General features: G+C 41.6%; 1 protein-coding gene across 9 annotated transcripts in view; it reads left to right on the plus strand.

The window, feature by feature from the left end:
• The window catches only part of hecw2b (HECT, C2 and WW domain containing E3 ubiquitin protein ligase 2b), a 363,894-nt gene that overhangs the window by 314,583 nt on the left and 27,583 nt on the right, over nt 1-21,728 (plus strand). For 8 of the 9 annotated variants that reach the window (XM_072261633.1, XM_072261634.1, XM_072261631.1 and 5 more), the window contains 5 exons: nt 1,978-2,107; nt 4,085-4,231; nt 4,730-4,844; nt 4,931-5,016; nt 5,102-5,214. In XM_072261633.1, the coding sequence (XP_072117734.1) occupies nt 1,978-2,107; nt 4,085-4,231; nt 4,730-4,844; nt 4,931-5,016; nt 5,102-5,214 (591 nt within the window). Of the gene's footprint in view, nt 1-1,977; nt 2,108-4,052; nt 4,232-4,729; nt 4,845-4,930; nt 5,017-5,101; nt 5,215-21,728 lie in introns of those variants that run through there. The other variant, XM_072261639.1, reaches the window with a different exon arrangement.

Below are 21,728 nucleotides of genomic sequence, written 5' to 3' on the forward strand. Positions count from 1 at the left end.
TTTTAACGGGTTCTGTTGGGTTTCTGTTTTGTGGCTGCCTGTAAGGAGACAAATCTCAAGGCTGTATATAGTATACATACTTAGATAATAAATGTACTTTGAATTTTTGTACAAATCAGATGCTCCCAGATGTTGTCCACTTATAATATGGTATAATTCAGAGAACGAGCAAATGTCATTCAGAAATAGAATAAGCTCCAGAGATGGGTTTCCTCCATGATGTATCCACTGGGGTATGTTCAGGAAGTGATCCTCCAGCTTAATTTTAGCTTGGGACACTGTGCAAGATATTTACACTTTATAAAGAAGAACGTCATGACATTTACCTTCTGCTACATCCAAAGCTGAAATTCAGAGCAGGAAAAGAACCACAATGCAAATGATGGTTGAGATGGTGATGGTTGTAAACTATGTCACAATGACCTTCTTCCAAGATGGAGCTTGCAAAATCTTCCGGTTCCCCCCCCCCCCCATTGTTACAATAAGAAAGGTTGCCCGTGTTCTTTATTCACAGAGAGATGCTACACTTCACCAGAGAACGATCAGCCAAGTAGGCATTTACAGGGCTGTTTTCAGGTCTAAAGGACCTGAGTTATAAGGAAAGATTTGAATAGGTTAGGACTGTATTATTTAGAAGATTGAGAGGAGATTTGATAGAAGTATACAAAATTATGAGGGGTATAGTTCGGGCAAACGTAAGCAAGCAAGCTTTTGCCACCGAGGTTGGGTAGGACTACAACCAGAAGTCATGGGTTAAGTGTGAAAAGATAAAAAGTTTAAGGGGAACATGAGGGAAAACTCCTCCAGTCAGAGGGTCGTGAGTGTGGAATGGGCTGCCAGCATGCAGTGCATGCAAGCTTGATTTCAACGTTTTAGAGAAGTTTGGTGGTACATGGATAGTAGGGATATGGAGGGCTATGGTCCTTGTGCAGATTGATGGGAGAAGGCAGTTTAAATGGTCTTTGGCATGGACTAGATGGGCTGAAGGACCTGTTTCCCTGCTGTACCCCTATGACACTAAGTGTTGGATGTGAATTGTGTGTCAAAATAGCAACAGTTGCAGTATGGCTCTAAGGGATGGGGAGGGGGCTACGTACAGGATTATCTGAGTTACATTCACTAGCACGTTATTGATCGGAGATATTTCAGTACTATGGATTGGAAGGCTTAAAGCAAAGAGTTCGGTCTATGATGCATATGAACTTGGGTGATTGAAACATGCTTGAAGACTTTGGGAAGGAAGGCAAGGTTGGAGGTAGGATGAGCAGTAGTTTGCAAGGACTGGAGAATCATTGATAGGCTGTCAGGAAACACTGGCTGATTTGAAGAAGAGTGGTTTGGTACCTGAGGTGACGGAACAGTGTAAATAAAGTTGATCCTTGAATAATGTTTTTTTTAATTGGGGAAGCTTTTCTACAGATTTGTCAATTGATGACCTAGAACTGTATGTATTCAGAGAATTGTAGTCAGTGTCCCAGAACTAACGTAACTTTCTCAACCCCTGTGTATGTTCCATCCCACCAGGAGGACAGATTCACCAGGGTTAGCAGCATAGTGGTAAGTATTCTAAAAGGAATAAGGAGGCATACTTTTATTTGAATCATAGCAAGAAAATTACCTCTAAGGTTTCAGGTGGTTTTATATGTGTAAGGCTTTAATATTTGAAATTCTATTTGTACAATATTTCTTTACACATTCTTGTTGCGGAAAATCCTTTAAAATCAAATGATGGGTTTGTGTGAAACATAACTGTTATATTTGGATGCTTTAGAATATTGTAACATTTTTTTGCTTTGATATTTCCACCATAAATATGCCTGGGCTGGTCAGCAATGAGGTAATTGAAGCAAAAATGTGTGACGGATGCTCAGCAGGTCAGGCAGCATTGGTGGAGCAAGAAACAGAGTTAACATTTCAGGTCAATGATCCTTCAGCAGAACTATGGCAACACTCTCCATGGTTGTGTTTTCTTATTAGATCTTGTGATCTTAGTGATCTGGAATATTTGGATGAAGAATTTCACCAGAGTCTGCAGTGGATGAAAGATAATGATATCAGTGATATCTTAGACTTAACATTTACTGTGAATGAAGAAGTCTTTGGTCAGGTGGGTAGATCAGTGAGGCTTCTACATAATCGTTCTGAATACCAGTAACATTGAAATGTATGTTGGCATTTTTGCTAGGTGGGTGAAATTAATAACTCATTAAGAGAAAAAATAAATGTTATTACCTGCAAGGTGAATTGCTGATTTTTATTTCGTATGCCTAATTTATTTTCTTCTTTTGTACCTGGAGCTTATATAATTTCTCTAGTTGACTATCACTGCTATATCATTGTGGTATATCTTTTCCACAACTCTAAATTTTTTTTACCCTTACTTTCTAATAATAATGAATGTGCTCTGACATTTAATTCCTTCAACACGTAGTTTGCCTGAAACAATCTCTTCTGTAATTAATTTCTTCCTGTTCATTCTATTTTAATCTGGTTGACAACTTTATCCTCATGGAATGCCACATTATTGAAATGCATGTTCTGAAACACCAGCTACCTCATAACCTAGATGTGAAAATTTTTTTGAGAACGATATTAAGTTAAGACAAAGCCAGAATTTTCTTAACATTGGGAATTCAGAAGTTTTATACCATATAAAAGATGTGTCAATTTAAAATTCAGTCACTATAGGAGTTGGCAAAAATAAGATAAATATTTAAATTTAATCTGGATTGTATTTATTTATAATGTTCACAATTGTGTGTAACGTTCAGTTATATTGGTTCGTGTATGTCTAGGGGATATCCCGCCCAGCACCCGCCTCAACACTCCCCACAGGGTTGGTTGCTGCCCAAATCAATCACAAACATCAATCATCAGCCAGCACACCCAGTAAATTTTAACAAATACACTTCATAGATATTACTAATTCTATGACATTAATATACATTTGATACAGAGAGGAAAGTAATGAAAAAAAAAGGTGCCAACACTTATCAAAGTCCAAGTTCTTCGCGCGCTACCATTGGAGCTCAATTCGACTTCAGACGACCACCCGAATTCCGTCGACTCACGGCTCGGGACCACCCTGAGTGATCGACCGGAGCCTCTCCACACGTCCGCAGTCTTCCTCGTCTCTCCTCCGACTCCCCGCCAAAACTCAGTCCACAATCATATCATACAGCATGGCATCCGAAAACAAAACGATACATAACCACCCATTGGCTAATAGAACCCTGTTATCTCATTTTAAAGTAAAACAAACTGTTAGCGCAAACTCTCTTCAGCGTTAAAGCGCAACAAAGCCGCATTCCCCAGATTAACATAACAAAATCGCCATTTTAAATGTAACAAAAGAAAGACCCCGTACATGTGAATAATTTTTGATCTAAAATACGAGACCAGTGCCAAGGAAATAAGAATACAAAGTACCATTCTTAAAGTAAACTGTTGAAGGCACTTTTTAAACTGCTCCTTACTATCTGAATAAATTCTACCCAATGTAACTCACTGTTATGCTTAAGTTATAAAAATAAAATTTGTAGTCTAAACATGCCTTCTTTACTATTATAGTAAACTTCATATTCTACTCTTGTAGCTTTATTGTTTGTAGTTTTCAGTATCAAAAAATGCAATTACAATCATAAACCTGTCACAATCACAAGATATAATTTTAATCTCACTATCTAAAATATAAAACAAAGCTGATGAGCCAAACAAATAGTTTCAACGAATACAAATAGCTTTATCTACTTTTTTTCTGGGATTTGTGAATAACAGTCTAATAGCCCAAACCTTTATAATTAATTCCTTGTAACATGTTCATTGGATTACGGCAATAGTAATCAGACAATTTTGGTCTGCAAAATTCTGTGCATAGTAGTTAAAGAGTTCTAGTTAGCAAAATTCAGTTGTTTAGTTGATGCTTTCAGTTAGAAAAACCTTGTATGTTCATGACTTATTGCTATGAATGCTTTATATGTGCTACTATCTATTTTTAGAACTGTAAAGCACTATTACAGATTTGAATTGAACAGACATTTTATTGTTCTAAGGGTGGAAATTATTGAATTTTGCTTTGGAGTAGATTACAGAGAGAGAACTGAAACCAGGTGGAGCAAACATTCCTGTTGTAGAAAAAAATAAGAAGGAATACATTGAAAAGATGGTAAAATGGCGTATTGAGAGAGGTGTTGTGCAACAAACAGAGAGCTTAGTCCGAGGCTTCTATGAGGTAAGTACACTTTGGAAGATTTTTTTTGTAGATTTTACTATATTACAGTATTCTTATATGGTGGGTTGTATTCAGTATTCAGTGAAATCCTGTTTGGTACCTTTAAATATTTGGTGTTAAAACATGGGATAGTTTTCCTAACTGCTGTCCTATTTTCCAAAATGAGAAAATTCCTAAGAATCAGAGGAAATGGAGAAAGTAAGAATTCGGGTTTCAGAGTTAGATATGATCGCTAATTATTTTCCATGCTAAAATTTAATAGCAGTTACTTCTGATAAAACCAAAATCATCCTTGATAATAAAATATAATCAAAATAAACCTGATGGGGTAAATGGAAGTGTTGCAAATAACCTGCTTTATGTTCATTCTATTTCTGGACAAATTAAAACTCAATGATTCCTAATATAACAAAGCAAGCTCTCACTATTATCTTGAGAAAATATTCAATTGTTAATTGGTGTTAAATACAGTTGTTCAATGACAATTACTTGTTTCAGGTGGTGGATGCTCGGCTTGTATCTGTGTTTGATGCAAGGGAGTTAGAATTAGTGATCGCAGGTACCGCAGAAATTGATTTAAGTGATTGGAGAAACAATACGGAGTACAGGGGAGGTGAGATTATTTGAATTTAATTAAACACAGTAACGGCTTAATATTTGGAAACACCATCTAGTAAATATTCATTTATTTTTCCATAGGATACCATGATAACCACATTGTGATCAGATGGTTTTGGGCTGCAGTGGAAAGATTTAACAATGAGCAGAGACTAAGACTACTGCAGGTATAAAAAAATTAGTTACTCTAAACACCATCATAGGCATCTGTGTTACCCATTTATGCTACTAACAACTTTATTTCTTTGTTAGTTTGTCACAGGTACATCAAGTATACCCTATGAAGGTTTTGCATCACTACGTGGCAGCAACGGACCACGGAGATTTTGTATTGAAAAGTGGGGCAAAATCACTTCACTTCCAAGGTAGGGCCAAGATGAGCTGGGAGGTGATGGGTGTCAAAGGTAAAGGGCTGGAGAAGGAGAAATCTAATTGGAGAGGAGACTGGACCATGGGGGAAGCGGAAGGAGGAGAGGCACTATGGGGAGGTGGTAAGCAGGTGAGGAGAGGGGAAGGGATAAGGATGGGGGCAGAGTGGGTAACTGAAGAGGGGAGAGGGGTGAAAATGTAGAAGTTTGAGAAATCGATGTTCATGCTATCAGGTTGGAGGCTACCCAGACAGAATATGAAGTGTTGCTCCTCCAACCTGAGAAGCCTCATCAATAGAGGAGGCCATGGACTGACATGTCAGAATTGAAATGGGGATTGGAATTAAAATGGCCATCGGGAAATTATGCTTTTCATGGATGGAACGCATGTGCTCAACAGTGCGGTTCCCCCAACCTACATCAGGTTTCACCAATGTAGAGGAGGCCGCATTGGAGCACCAGATACAGTAGACAACCCCCAACAGATTTGCAGGTGTCTCACCGGAAAAGATTAATTGGGGCCCTGAATGGAGGTGAGGGGGGAGATGAATAGGCAGGTACAGCATTTCTTCTGCTTGCAGGGATAAGTGCTAGGAGGGAGATCAATGGAGGGGGATGAATGGACAAGGGAATCATGGAGGAAGTGATTCTTGCAGAAAGCGGAGAGTGGGGGGTAATGGAAAGACAGGGGGAGGGGCTTTCCCCTCTTCCATTCCAGCCCTAATGAAGGGTTTCAGCCCAAAATGTCTGTTTATTCGTTTCCATAGCCTGATCTGCTGAGTTCCTCCAGCATCTTGTGTGTGTTGCTCAGGATTTCCAACATCTGCACAATCTGTTGCATTTAACATTTCTTATTAATCACTGCTGTAAAATGACGATGACAATAATATAAGATATAAATTAGTTTGTTTTGATACAGGGGAGTACAGATTAAGTCTTTTGATTGCACTATATCTTAAATTATTTTAATAGATATTGCATTATATTCTTCAGTGAGTCAAGGGGCTGAGTGACTTCACCCTTGTTGAAAAAAAGGTTCTTGCATTTTTCATTTGCTTTTACTGATGGGCTTTCTAAAATCATTTCTCACTTTTTGAAATTGTAACTGAAGTAAGACACTTCTTGCTTTGGGGAAGTCAAAGGTGAGTTTATTGCCACGTGTACGTGTGTGCACCGTTGCAGTAAAAAAAAACTTACTTGCAACAGCATCATTGGCACACAGAATCATATAAGTAATATTCACAAGAAAAGCATATTTGGACGTAAGTGAGATCTGACACTTACAAGAAAAAGTACAATTAAAACAAAATAAGAACCACTAAGTCCATTTTAGTGATCAAAATGGTCATCATGTCCAAATGCTTGAAGGAAAGCAACTGTTCGTTCTTTCTTTCATTCTTTTATTTGTTTATTTATCTGTCTTTCTATTTATTTAGAGATACAGCACAGAACAGGCCAATGACCTGCACCCACCAGCCCCCCCCCCCACCTGCAACCCATCTGTTTAATACTAGTTTTATCACAGGCCAATTTATGCTGAGCAATTAACTTACTAACTGGTATATCTTCACACTGGGAGGAAAATACAAGTTCCGTAGAGCTGGCGCCGGAATTGAACTCTGAACTCCAGAATGCCCTGAGCTGTAATAACATCGCCATAAACGCTACACCACTATGGGGCCTATGGAGTGGGTCTTCATGCTACCATACTTACTGCATGATGGTAGCTATGAGAGGATTGGTTAGGGTATGGGTAGTTAGGTTATGTTCTTTATGTGAGATGTGGGAACACTGGGAGACCTCCAGTCTCCCTGGTAGCTACATCTGCATGAAGTACATCAAGCTGAAGCTCCTTGAGAGAGTATTAAGGAACCAGAGCTGTAGCTGGATGACCTTTGACTCGTATGGGAGAATGAGAATGTGAAGATAGGAGGTACAGGGAGGTAGTCACCATAAGTTCTGGGAGGTAGGTGGTTGGGTGACTGGCAGGAGACAGAAAGGAACAGACAGCCAGTGCAGAGTACCCCTGTGGCTATTCCACTCAATAGTATGTATACAATTTTGGTTTCTGTTGGGGAGGACGACGGGGGGAAGGCAATGCGACCGGGTCTCTACCACTGAGTCTGGCTCTGTGGCTCAAAAGAGAAGGAGGGAATAAGAGGAGTGGAGTGGTGATAGGGGATTCTATAGTTTGAGGAGCAGACAAGAGATTCTGTGGGCGTGAAAGAGGCCTGGATGGTATGTTGCCTCCCAGGTGCCAGGGTCAGAGATGTCTTGCATTCTAAAAGGGTGGGTCAACAGCCGGAAGTCCTGGTACATATTGGTACAGGTACTTAGACCATAAGACAAAGGAGCAGAAGTAGGCTATTTGGCCCATCGAGTCTGCTCCGCCATTTTATCATGAGCTGATCCATTTTATCCTATTTAGTCCCACTGCCCCGCCTTCTCACCATAACCTTTGATGCCCTGGCTACTCAGATACCTATCAATCTCTGCCTTAAATACGCCCAATGACTTGGCCTCCACTGCTGCCCGTGGCAACAAATTCCATAGATTCACCACCCTCTGACTAAAAAATTTTCTTCGCATTTCTGTTCTGAAAGGGCGCCCTTCAATCCTGAAGTCATGCCCTCTCGTACTAGACTCCCCCATCATGGGAAACAACTTTGCCACATCCACTCTGTCCATGCCTTTTAACATTCGAAATGTTTCTATGAGGTCTCCCCTCATTCTTCTAAACTCCAAGGAATACAGTCCAAGAGCGGACAAACGTTCCTCATATGTTAACCCTCTCATTCCCGGAATCATTCTCGTGAATCTTCTCTGTACCCTCTCCAACGTCAGCACATCCTTTCTTAAATAAGGAGACCAAAACTGCCCACAGTACTCCAAGTGAGGTCTCACCAGCGCCTTATAGAGCCTGAACATCACATCCCTGCTCCTGTACTCTATTCCTCTAGAAATGAATGCCAACATTGCATTTGCCTTCTTCACTACTGACTCAACCTGGAGGTTAACTTTAAGGGAATCCTGTACGAGGACTCCCAAGTCCCGTTGCATCTCAGAACTTTGAATTCTTTCCCCATTTAAATAATAGTCTGCCTGTTTATTTTTTCTGCCAAAGTGCATAACCATACACTTTCCAACATTGTACTTCATTTGCCACTTCTCTGCCCATTCTTCCAATCTATCCAAGTCTCTCTGCAGACTCTCCGTTTCCTCAGCACTACCGGCCCCTCCACCTATCTTCGTATCGTCAGCAAACTTAGCCACAAAGCCATCTATTCCATAATCCAGATCGTTGATGTACAATGTAAAAAGAAGCGGCCCCAACACTGATCCCTGTGGAACACCACTGGTAACCGGCAGCCAACCAGAATAGGATCCCTTTATTCCCACTCTCTGTTTCCTGCCAATCAGCCAACGCTCTATCCACGTATGTAACTTTCCTGTAATTCCATGGGCTCTTATCTTGTTAAGTAGCCTCATGTGTGGCACCTTGTCAAAGGCCTTCTGAAAATCCAAATATACAACATCCACTGCATCTCCCTTGTCTAGCTTACTGGTAATTTCCTCAAAAAATTGTAATAGGTTTGTCAGGCAGGATTTTCCTTTAAGGAATCCATGCTGAGTTCTGCCTATCTTGTCATATGCCTCCAGGTACTCTGTAACCTCATCCTTGACAATCGACTCCAACAGCTTCCCAACCACCGACGTCAAGCTAACAGGTCTATAATTTCCTTTTTGCTTCCTTGCCCCCTTAAATAGCGGAGTGACATTTGCAATCTTCCGGTCTTCCGGAACCATGCCAGAATCTATCGACTTTTGAAAGATCATCGCTAATGCCTCCGCAATCTCCACAGCTACTTCCTTCAGAACACGAGGGTGCATTCCATCTGGTCCAGGAGATTTATCAACCTTTAGCCTATTCAGCTTCCTGAGTACTTTCTCTGTCGTAATTGTGACTGCGCACACTTCTCTTCCCTGCCACCCTTGAGTGTTCGGTATCCTGCTGTCTTCCTCAGTGAAGACTGATGCAAAATACTTGTTCAGTTCCTCTGCCATCTCCTCATCTCCCATTACAATTTCTCCAGTATCATTTTCTATCGGTCCTATATCTACTCTCACCTGTCTTTCACTCTTTATATACTTGAAAAAGCTTTTAGTATCCTCTTTGATATTATTTGCTAGTTTCCTTTCATAGTTAATCTTTTCTCTCTTAATGACCTTCTTGGTTTCCTTTTGTAAGGTTTTAAAAACTTCCCAATCCTCTGTCTTCCCACTAATTTTTGCTTCCTTGTATGCCCTCTCCTTTGCTTTAACTTTGGCTTTGACTTCTCTTGTCAACCACGGTTGCATCCTTTTTCCACTCGAAAATTTCTTCTTTTTTGGAATATACCTGTTTTGCACATTCCTTATTTTTCGCATAAACTCCAGCCACTGCTGCTCTGCCGTCTTTCCCGCCAGTGTCTCTTTCCAGTCAACTTTGGCCAGTTCCTCTCTCATGCCACTGTAATTTCCTTTACTCCACTGAAACACCGACACATCAGATTTCGGCTTCTCTTTTTCTAATTTCACAGTGAACTCAATCATGTTATGATCACTGTCTCCTAAGGGTTCCTTCACCTCAATCTCTCCAATCACCTCTGGTTTATTACACAATACCCAATCCAGTACAGCCGATCCCCTAGTGGGCTCAACAACAAGCTGTTCTAAAAAAGCCATCTCGCAGATATTCCACAAATTCTCTCTCTTGAGATCCAGTGCCGACCTGATTTTTCCAATCTACTCGCATGTTAAAATCCCTCACAATTATCATAACACTGCCCTTGTGACAAGCCTTTTCTATTTCCAGTTGTAATTTGTAGTCCACATCCCTGCAGCTGTTTGGAGGCCTATAAATAACTGCCATCAGGGTCTTTTTACCCCTGCTATTCCTTAGCTCAACCCATAAAGATTCTGCACCTTCCGATCCTATATCACCTCTTTCTAATGATTTAATATCATTTCTTACCAATAAAGCCACGCCTCCCCCTCTGCCTACCTTCCTATCCTTCCGATACACCGTGTATCCTTGGACGTTCAGCTCCCAGAGACATGCATCCTTTAGCCAGGTCTCAGTGATGGCCACAATATCATACCTGCCAATCTGTAGCTGTACAACAAGATCATCCACCTTATTCCTTATGCTGCGTGCATTTAAGTACAACACCTTAAGTCCAGTATTCGATACTTTTTGCTTTGATTTCACTGCAACTTTATTGCACTTCAACTCATCCCAATGGCTACACATTTGCTCCATCTCCTGCCTGTCTTTCCTGACATCTTTACTGCTCACTATCTTAGATTTATTTCTGTTTTCCCCTTCCTCCAATATATCATTCCGGTTCCCATCCCCCTGCCAAATTAGTTTAAACCCTCCCTAACAGCTCTATTAAACTTTCCCGCCAGGATATTGGTCCCCTTCGGGTTCAGGTGTAACCTGTCCTTTTTGAACAGGTCATACTTTCCCCAGAAGAGATCCCAATTATCCAAGAATCTGAAGCCCTGCCCCCTACACCAGTCTCTCAGCCAGGCATACATCTGCCTGATCCGACGACTCTTGCGCTCGCTAGCACGTGGCACAGGTAGCAATCCCGAGATTACTACCCTGGAGGTCCTGCTTCTCAGCTTCCTTCCTAACTCCTGGAAATCTCTTCTTATGACATAGGTAGGGAAAGGGATGAGGTCCTGAAGAGAGAATATGGGGAGCTCGGTGAAAAGCTGAAAAGCAGCACGGCAAGGGTAGTAATTTCTCAATTGCCGCCTGTGCCACACACCAGAAAGGGTAAGAATAGGATGATTTGGCAGATGAATGCATGGCTGAGGAAATGATTGTAAAGGGCAGGGTTTCAGATTTCTGGATCATTGGGATCTCTTCTGGGGAGGATATGACCTGTACAAAAAGTACGGGTTACACTTGAACTTGAGGGATACCAATATCCTTGCAAGCAAAGTTGCTAGTGCTGTTGGGGAGGGTTTAAAATAATTTTGACAGGGGATGGGAACTGGAGTGATAGGGCTGAGGATGGGGCAATTGTTATACAGGAGATGCAGTGTGTAGTGATTTGGTCAGGAAGGACAGGCAGATGGTAGGGCAAAATTGCAGTCAGTGGGATGAGTTGAAGAGTAACATGGGGACAAAATCAAAAAGGATGATGAATACAGGACTGAAGGTGTTATATTTGAATTTACACAGTATACGGAATAAGATAGATGATCTTGTAGCACAGCTAGACATTGACAGGTATGACATTGTGGGCATCGCTACATTGTGGCTGAAAGAAGATCACAGTTGGGAGCTTAACATCCAAGGATACACATTGTATCAAAAGGAGAGGCAGGTAGGCAGAGGGTGTGGTGCGGCTTTGTTGGTCAAAAATGAAATAAAAGTCTTAGAAGGAGATGACGTAGGATCAGAAGATGCAGAATCCTAGTGGGTCAAATTAAAAAGACCCTGATGGAAGTTATGTACAGGACCTCGAATAGTAGTCAGGATGTGGGGTATAAATTATAACGGGAGGTGGAAAAGGCATGTAAAAAGGGTAAAGTTACGATAGTCATGGGGTATTTCAATATGCGCGTAGATTGATAAAATCAGGTTGGTGCTGGATTCCAAAAGATGAAATTTTAGAATGCCTACAAGATAACTTTTTAGAGCAGCTTGCAGTTGAGCCCACTGGGGAAAGGTATTCTGGATTGGGTGTTGTGTAATGAAACAGATTTGATTTAGGAAGCTGAAAGTAAAGGAACTCTTAGGAGACAGTGATCGTAATATGATAGAATGGAAAGGGACACTAGCAGGAATGATGGCAGAAGAACAATGACTGGAGTTCCTCAGAATAATTGGAAAGCACAGGTTAGATACATCTCAAATAATAAGAATTCTAAAGGGAGGATGATGCAAACGTGGCTGATAGGGAAGTCAAAGGCAAATAAAATCAAAAGAGAGGGCATATAATATAGCAAAAAAATAACTGGAAGTCTGAGGATTAGGAAGCTTTTAAAAACCAACAGATGGCAACTAAAAACTCATAAGGAGAGAAAAGTTGAAATATGAAGGTAAGCTTGTCAATAATATAAAAGGGAAAACAAAGTTTTTTTGCAGATATATGCAGAGTAAATGAGAGGTGAGGATAGATATTGGACTGCTGGAAAATAATGCTGGAGAGGTAGTAATGTGGGATGAAGAAATATCAGACAAACTTAGTAACAGGTCACTGTGAAAGACATTAACAGTATGCCAGAAGTTTAAGAGTGTTAGGAGGAAGTAGTGAGTGTAGTTGCTATTCCTAAGGAGAAGGTGCTCAGGAAGCTGAAAGGTCTGAAGCTAGGTAAGTCACTTAGACGAGATGGACTGCACCCTAGGATTCTGAAAGAGGTAGCTGAAAAGATTGTGGAGGCATTTAGAATCACTGGATCCTATAATGGTTCTGGGGGACTCAAAAGTGGCAATTGTTATTTCACTCTTTAAGAAGGAAAGGAGGCAGAAAAAAAGGAAATTACAAGCCAGTATGCCTTACTTCATTGGTAGAGAAGATGTTGAAGTCCATTATTAAGGATGAGGTTACAAGGTACTTGGAGGCACATGATAAAATAGGCCAAAATCAGTATGGTTTCCTAGGGTAAATCTTGCCTGACAAATCTGTTGGAATTCTTTGAGGAAATAATAGGTAGGAATAGACAAAGGAGCCAGTGGATGATGTTTACTTAGAGTTTCAGAAGCCTTTGATAAGGTGCGACATGTGAGGCTACTTAACAATATAAGTATTGTAGGAAATATACCAGCATGGATAGAAGATTGACTGACTGGTGTTTTCTGGTTGGCTGCCAGTGACAATGGTATTCTGCAAGGTTTGGTGTTGGGACCACTTCTTTTCACGTTAATTGTTAATGATGTGGATGACGGAATTGATGCTTTGTGGCCAAATACAAATACAAGTGTAGTGGCAGGTAGTGTTGAAGAAGCAGGGAGTCTGCAGAAGGATGTAGATAGGTTGGGAGAATAGGCAAAGAACTAGCAGATGGAATATCATGCAGGGAAGAATATGGTCATGCACTTTGGTCGAAGGAATAAAGGCATAGACTATTTTCTAAACAGGAAGAAAATTAAAAAAATCAGAGGTCAAAGGGACTTGGGAGTCACTGTGCAGGATCCCCTAAAGGTTAACTTGCAGGTTGATTCAGTGGTAAGGAAGGCAAACACGAGGTTAGCATTCATTTCAAGAGGAGTAGAATATAAAAGCAAGGGTGTAAGGCTGAGGAATTAAAAGGGCTTCATCAGACTGCACTTGGAGCATTGTGAACAGTTTAGGGCCGTTATCTAAGAAAAGATGTGCTGGCTTCGGAGAGGAACCAAAGGAGGTTCTCAAGAATGATTCTGGGAGTGAAAGGGTTAACTTAGGAGTGTTTGGGTCTGGACCTGTCCTTGCTGGAATTTAGAAAAATGGGGGGGGGGTGGATCTCACTGAAAATCTAATGAATATTGAAATATCTAGGTATGGTAGGACAGCATGTGTCCTACAGTGGGGGAGTCGAGGATCAGAGTACACAGCCTCAAAATAGAGGGACATTTATTTAGAAGAGATGAGTAATTTCCTTAGCCAGTGAGTGGTGAGTCTGTGGAATTCATTGCCACAGATGGCTGTGGAGGCTGGCATTAGTAATTTTTAAAGCAGAGTGTCATAGATTCTTGATTAGTCAGGGCATCAAAGGTTACAGGGAGAAGACAAGAGAATAAGGTTGAGAGGGATAATAAATCAGCCATGATGGAATGGTGGTGCGTACTCGATAGGCCAAATGGCCTAATTCTGCTCCTATGTCTTAGGGTCTTAAGGTGGCATGGCCCAGATTTTCGGGGATCTATGATAATAGATTTTGCTGCCTTAAGACAGCGTCTCCTGTAGAACATTCTGGTATCATGATCTCTCTTTGGGGTTGTCTTTTCAAACAGGAGAGCCCTAAATTCTGGAATTCCAATCTTAGTGTCTGCACTTTTCTTTCTTCCTCTTTCTGGAATATAATTGAACTGACATCAATACAGAGTGAGGCCTTCACAAGATGTGAATTTTAGAACATAGGATAGTACAGCACAGTACAGGCCCTTTGGCCCACAATGTTGTGCTGACCCTTAAACCCTGCCTCCCATATAACCCCCCACCTTAAATTCCTCCCTATACCTGTCTAGTAGTCTCTTAAATTTTACTAGTGTATCTGCCTCCACTACTGACTCAGGCAGTGCATTCCATGCACCAACCACTCTCTGAGTAAAAAACCCTTCCTCTAATATCCCCCTTGAACTTTCCCACCCCTTACCTTAAAGCCATGTCCTCTTGTATTGAGCAGTGGTGCCCTGGGGAAGAGGTGCTGGTTGTCCACTCTATCTATTCCTCTTAATTTTGCTTTGGTCTTCCTGAAAGAAGCCTACCTTTGGATTCCAGTGCTGAGAACAGACTTCAAATAAGTGTACGTTAAGTTTAAAATGAAAGTTGTACGAACAACAACCCTCTCTATGCTACCATCTCCAATCTAAACAAGAGTGCCCATATCGTAATTGATTGTGAATCAACCCTACTGTTCTTACCAATCAGATGATTATATCATAATTCTACCCCTCTTCTTGAAGCCCTGATTGATTTTCCTTGGACCACTCCTACAAGGCCTCAAGCCTTGAGGTCTGTAAGTGATAGGATTATGCTGCATCATGCCCTCTTAATTTCCCTGCTGTCAAGCACTAACTGGTGTGGATGAATGAAGTTATTGATGGGTTCAATTCTACTTTATCCTTTTTGTTAGGGAGAAGAGGCAGAGGGTAGGGTTAAATTTGATAACTGACTGTATTGCCACAAGCTGCACAGCTATTGGTGAGTGGGGGAATACTGTGATTACCATTAGAGCCGATTTACAAAATGGAATGTCATACTTTATGGGCAAGTCTGTGATTTTATTGAACCCAGGAGCAAGGATAGCATTTTTTTTGTATAGAACATTTTACGTACTTCATACATCCCAGAGTATTTCAATGAAATGTTTTGAAATGTTGGTCAAGATTATAATTTTGGGACATAAACCACTGGGTTATTTCTTCAGCGGTTTGAATGGGGCACGACTGCGCAAGCGCGTGGAGGTCGGCCAGTGAGAACAACGGGAAGAGTTTAAAAGGAAGACAGATTTATAGAGCAGGCGTCAGTAGAGTGGGTGATGGAGACAGAGCAGGAAGGCTTGGCTCAATGGGGCTTTGGCAATAAAGGGCCGAGTCCAGGTAGGTTATCTGTTTAAAATAAAGACAAAGTATGTGTGTGAGGCCGGTTTTCTGTGCTTGGTGTCAGATGTGGGAGGTCCTGGAGACTCCCGGCCTCCCAGACGACCACATCTGCACCAGGTGTGTTGAGCTGCAGCTCCTTAGGGACCACGTTAGGGAACTGGAGCTGCAGCTCAATGACCTTTGTCTGGTCAGGCAGAGGGAGGAGGTGATAGAGAGGAGCTATAGGCAGATAGTGACCCCAGGACCACAGGAGACAGAGAAGTGGGTAACAGTCAGGAGAGGGAAGGCCAAGAAGCAGGTCTGAGAGAGTACCCCAGTGGCTGTCCCCCTTAACAATAAGTATTCCTGTTTGAGTACTGTTCGGGGGGACGGTCTACCTGGGGGAAGCAACAGTGGTCGTGCCTCTGGCACAGAGTCTGGCCCTGTGGCTCAGAAGGGTAGGGAAAGGAAGAAGATGGCAGCAGTGATAGGGGACTCTATAGTTAGGGGGTGAGATAGGCGATTCTGTGGACGCAGGAAAGAAACGCGGATGGTAGTTTGCCTCCCAGGTGCCAGGGTCCGGGAGGTTTCTGATCGTGTCCATGATATCTTGAAGTGGGAAGGAGAACAGCCAGAGGTTGTGGTACATATTGGTACCAGCAACATAGGTAGGAAAAGGGAGGAGGTCCTGAAAAAAGTCTACAGGGAGTTAGGAAAGAAGTTGAGAAGCAGGACCTCAGAGGTAATAATCTTGGGATTACTGCCTGTGCAACGTGACATTGAGTATAGGAATAGAATGAGGCAGACGAGAAATGTGTGGCTGAGGGATTGGAGCAGGGAGCAGGGATTCAGATTTCTGGATCATTGGGACTTCTTCTGGAGCAGATGTGACCTGTACAAAAAGGACGGGTTGCACTTGAATCCGAGAGGGACCAATATCCTGGTGGGAAGGTTTGCTAAGGCTGTCGGGAAGAGTTTAAACTAGAATTGCTGGGGGGTGGGAACCAAACTGAAGTGACGGAGGAAAGGGAGGTTGGCTCACAAATAGAGAAAGTTTGGAGACAGTGCGAAAGGGAGGATAGGTAGATGATAGAGAAGGGACGCGCTCAATCCTATGGTTTGAGATGTGTCTATTTTAATGCGAGGGGTATCATGAGGAAAGCGGATGAGCTTAGAGCATGGATCAGCACTTGGAGCTATGATGTTGTGGCCATTACAGAGACTTGGATGGTGCAGGGGCAGGAATAGCTACTTCAAGTGCCAGGCTTTAGATGTTTCAGAAAGGATAGGGAGGGAGGCATGGCACTGTTGATCAGAGTTAGTGTCACGGCTGCAGAAAAGGAGGAAGTCATGGAGGAATTGTCTACGGAGTCTTTGTGGGTGGAAGTTAGGAATAGGAAGGGGTTAATAACTCTACTGGGTGTTTTTTATAGACCACCCAATAGTAACAGGGACATCGAGGAGCAGACAGGGAGACAGATTCTGGAAAGGAGTAATAATAACAGGGTTGTTGTGGGAGATTTTAATTTCCGAAATATTGATTGGCATCTCCTTAGAGTGAGGGGTTTAGATGGGGTAGAGTTTGTTAGGTGCGTTCAGGAAGGTTACTTGACACAGTATGTAGATAAGCCTACAAGAAGAGAGGCTGTGCTTAATCTGGTATTGGGAAATGAACCTGGTCAGGTGTCAGGTCTCTCAGTGGGAGAGCATTTTGGAGATAGTGATCGCAATTCTATCTCCTTTACCATAGCATTGGAGAGGGATATAAACAGACACGTTAGGGAAATGTTTAATTGGAGTAAGGGGAAATACAAGGCTATCAGGCAGGAACTTGGAAGCGTAAGTTGGAAACAGATGTTCTCAGGGAAACGTATGGAAGAAATGTGGCAAATGTTCAGGAGATATTTGCATGGGGTTCTGAGTAGGTACGTTCCAACGAGACATGGAAAGGATGGTAGGGTACAAGATCCGTGGTGCACAAAGGTTGTTATAAATCTAGTCAAGAAGAAAAGAAGAGCTTATGAAAGGTTCAAAAAACTAGGTAATGATATGAATCTAGAAGATTATAAGCCTAGCAGGAAGGAGCTTAAGAACAACATTAGGAGAGCCAGAAAGGGGCCATGGAAGGCCTTGGCAGACAGGATTAAGGAAAACCCCAAGGCATTCTACAAGTATGTGAAGAGCAAGAGGATAAGACGTGAGAGAATAGGACCAATCAAGTGTGAAAATGGAAAAGTGTATATGGATCCGGAGGAAATAGCAGAGGTACTTAATGAATACTTTGCTTCAGTATTCACCACGGAAAAGGATCTTGGTGATTGTAGGGATTACTTACAGTGGACTGAAAAGCTTGAGGATGTAGATATTAAGAAAGGGGATGTGCTGGAGCTTTTGGAAAGCATCAAGTTGGATAAGTCACTGGGACCGGACAGGATGTTCCCCAGGCAACTGTGAAAAGCGAGGAAGGAGATTGCTGAGCCTCTGGCAATGATCTTTGCATCATCAATGAGGACAGGAGAGGTTCCAGAGGATTGGAAGGTTGTGGATGTTGTTCCCTTTTTCAAAAAGGGGAGTAGGGGTAGCCCAGGAAATTATGGGCCAGTGAGTCTTACTTCAGTGGTTGGTAAGTTGATGGAGAAGATCCTGAGAGGCAGGACTTATGAACATTTGGAGAGGCATAATACGATTAGGAACAGTCAACATGGCTTTGTCAAAGGCAGGTTGTGCCTTACGAGCCCATTGACTTTTTTGGGGATGTGACTAAGCACATTGATGAAGGTAGAGCTGTGGATGTAGTGTATATGGATTTTATCAAGACATTTGATAAGGTACCCTATGCAAGGCTTATTGAGAAAGTAAGGAGGCATGGGATCCAAGGGGACATAGCTTTGTGGATCTAGAACTGGCTTGCCCACAGAAGACAAAGATTGTTTGTAGACGGGTCATATTCTGCATGGAGGCCGGTGACCAGTGGAGTGTCTCAGGGATCTGTTCTGGGACCCCTTCTCTTTGTGATTTTTATAAATGACCTGGATGAGGAAGTGGAGGGATGGGTGAGTATATTTGCTGATGACACAAAGATTGGGTGTGTTGTGGATAGTGTGGAAGGTTGCCAGGGGTTACAATGGGACATTGATAGGATGCAATATTGGGCTCAGAAGTGGCAGATGGAGTTCAACCCAGATAAGTGTGAGGTGGTTCATTTTGGTAGGTCAAATATGATGGCAGAATATAGTATTAATGGTAAGACTCTTGGCAGTGTGGAGGATCAGAGGAATCTTGGGATCCGAGTCCATAGGACACACAAAGCTGCTGCGCAGGTTGACTCTGTGGTTAAGAAGGCATACGGTGCATTGGCCTTCATCAATCATGGGATTGAGTTTAAGAGCTGAGAGGTAATGATGCAGCTATATAGGACCCTGTTCAGACTCCACTTGGAGTACTATGCTCAGTTCTGGTTGCCTCATTATAGGAAGGACATGGAAACCATAGATAGGGTGCCGAGGAGATTTACAAGGATGTTGCCTGGATTAGGGAGCATACCTTATGAAAAGGTTGAGTGAACTCGGCCTTTTCTCCTTGGAGTGACAGTGGATGAGAGGTGACCTGAAAGAGGCGTACAAGGTAATGAGAGGCATTGATTGTGTTGATAGTCAGAGGCTTTTCCCCAGGGCTGAAATGGCTAGCACGAGATCGCATAGTTTTAAGGTGCTTGGAAGCAGGTGCAGAGGAGATGTCGGGTAATTTTTTACACAGAGAGTGGTGAGTGCATGGAATGGGCTGCCGGCGGCAGTGGTGGTGGAGGTGGAAATGATAGGGTCTTTTAAGAGATCCTGGATGGCTACATGGAGCTTAGACAAACAGAGGGCTATGGGTAAAGCCTAGGTTGTTCTAAGGTAGGGACATGTTCGGCACAGCTTTGTGGCCAAAGGGCGTGTATGTTTTCTATGTTTCTATAAAATAGTCAATATGTTCATGCCAGGTCTTGTAAACAGCACAGAGAGTTAGAACCATAGAACACTACAGCACAGAAAACAGGCCATACCTAGATATATCTTTGTTATTGGTTTTAGATGAGGTGATGAATGATGTCTGGGACAAAGGGGGCAGACAATGCCTTAAATCCTGCACAGAGCTGCTTCCTGCACCACAGAACTGCCTTGGTATTAGAGCATTGAAAAATTAAATGTCTAGTAGAGATCATTGCCTTCTCATTCAGCAAATAATGGCACATAGTGTACTCTTACATATTCTTTTGTAAGTGTCTTAAATAAGGAGCCAAAGTATGAACATCAAATCCCTAAGCACCCAAATGAGGCAGTGTTGCCTACTATATTAAATTCCATACATCTTATTTGCATAGTGAAGTTACTTAAGCATATACTGCTAGAGGATCTTGCACAAGGAAATTACATAGACGTGAGTCAGTCCCTTCCATTCCCCTGGCACATTCCCTCCTCCCCAACTATTTTTAGAGCTAAAACAAAAGAAAATGTGCAGATGCTGGAAATCCAAGCAACACACTCAAAATGCTGGAGGAACTCAGCAGACCAGGTAGCATCCATGGGGGAAAAAAACATTACGGTCGATGTTTCGGGCTAAGTGTTGCCGAAGGGTCTCGACCTGAAATGTCAGCTGTACTTTTTTTCTGTAGATGCTGCCTGGCCTGCTGAGTTCCTGCAGCATTTCTTTTCTCTAGGGAGGGTTGAGTGTTCCTCATATGCTTCACAAGGACAAAATAATTTGCTTCAGATTATCCTAAAGGATGCCCAACTTTAAATATACTGTACGAGTTATTTAAGTACACGCATATAGAAAGTTAAAAAAGTAGAATTGCATTGAATAAGGATGGATTCCAAATTATCACAGTTTACTGTAATGGAAATGTTTAATTCCCATGTGGATTTTCCTGAAAAAACATCGCCAAAATGGAAGCACACAGGTTTATTTTTATTTGTTGGTATTTAACCTAATGCCCAATAAATTTCAGCATGGTGAATATGACATGACAATTTTTCAACATCATGAATTCAAAATTTTCTTGAACATTCTGCAAGTTTTTGTATGGGAAAAAAGGAATAATTAATTTAACAAATGAATTATTTATGTTTAAATATTTAAAGTATACTTTAACTGATGCTACAAGGTATTTTAAACACTTCTTCCTTACCGTCTTTACACTTCTTCCTGATCATCTGACTTAGCTGTGAAACAGTAGTTCCATGGAAGCATGTAGAAAAATTGTTAATCCAGCAAATGGAGTTTTCCAATTTCTTGGATGTTGTTTCAATTAATACAGCAATATATTTATAATTCACTTTTTAGATGTTATGAGGTACAGCAGTATAATAAATTTCCTAGGAACTCAGTAAACCTACAAGAGAGCAGATGATTTTCAAAGTGCTGTGGGAACCAGGGCCCCAATAAGTTGGAAGGCAGTAGAGCAACCGGGGATCTGGTGAGTTGGAAGACAGCAAGGCAAGCAGAGCCCTAATTTGTTAGCAGGCAAAGTGAGAACTGTGCACCTAGTATGTTGGAAGACAGTGGGAACTGAGGGCACAGTGCCTTGGATGGCACCATTGTAATATGGGAAACAATATCCAGTGAACTAAATGCCAAACCATCGGGATTTCCAAACAATCAGATAGAGGGTGATGAGAGTTTTACTGTTTTAATGAATATTTTATACATTTATTTTCAAAAGCTTCCTAGATTGCAGTGACCAGAATTGAATACAGAACTCCATTTGTGGCTAAGCCAAAGTTCCATAAAAATTCAGTACAAGTTTCTCAGTTTTGTCTACTATGCCCCTATTTATAATTGCTGAAAATAGAATGCTGCTGTTAATATTTCTCGATTTAGGATATTTTACCAAATTGGTGTAGCATTGTAATTCATAAACTTAACATTTCTTCTGTGAATTTATGATAGTATTATTTAAGCAATTTGATGGTAGAGTATTGGCATGATTAATCAATTAAAATTAAAATATTGATGAGTGCATGAGCACATTAATCAGTTGTATACATAGACTGATCTTGATGCAAAGAAATCTAGTCACTTAATTTTAATTTGGTGTAATTTTAATATAATCTGCTACTTAAACAACTGTTACATCTCTGTAGCTTCTCAGTTTCATTTGTAATCTGCTGATTCAATTTTCTCATTTTAAGATGATTGGCATATGCAATATTGTAGCTAGCTAGTGAATAACATCTCCTGTTTAGCA

Source organism: Mobula birostris, chromosome 6, assembly GCF_030028105.1.
Source record: "Mobula birostris isolate sMobBir1 chromosome 6, sMobBir1.hap1, whole genome shotgun sequence".
NCBI lineage: Eukaryota > Metazoa > Chordata > Chondrichthyes > Myliobatiformes > Myliobatidae > Mobula > Mobula birostris.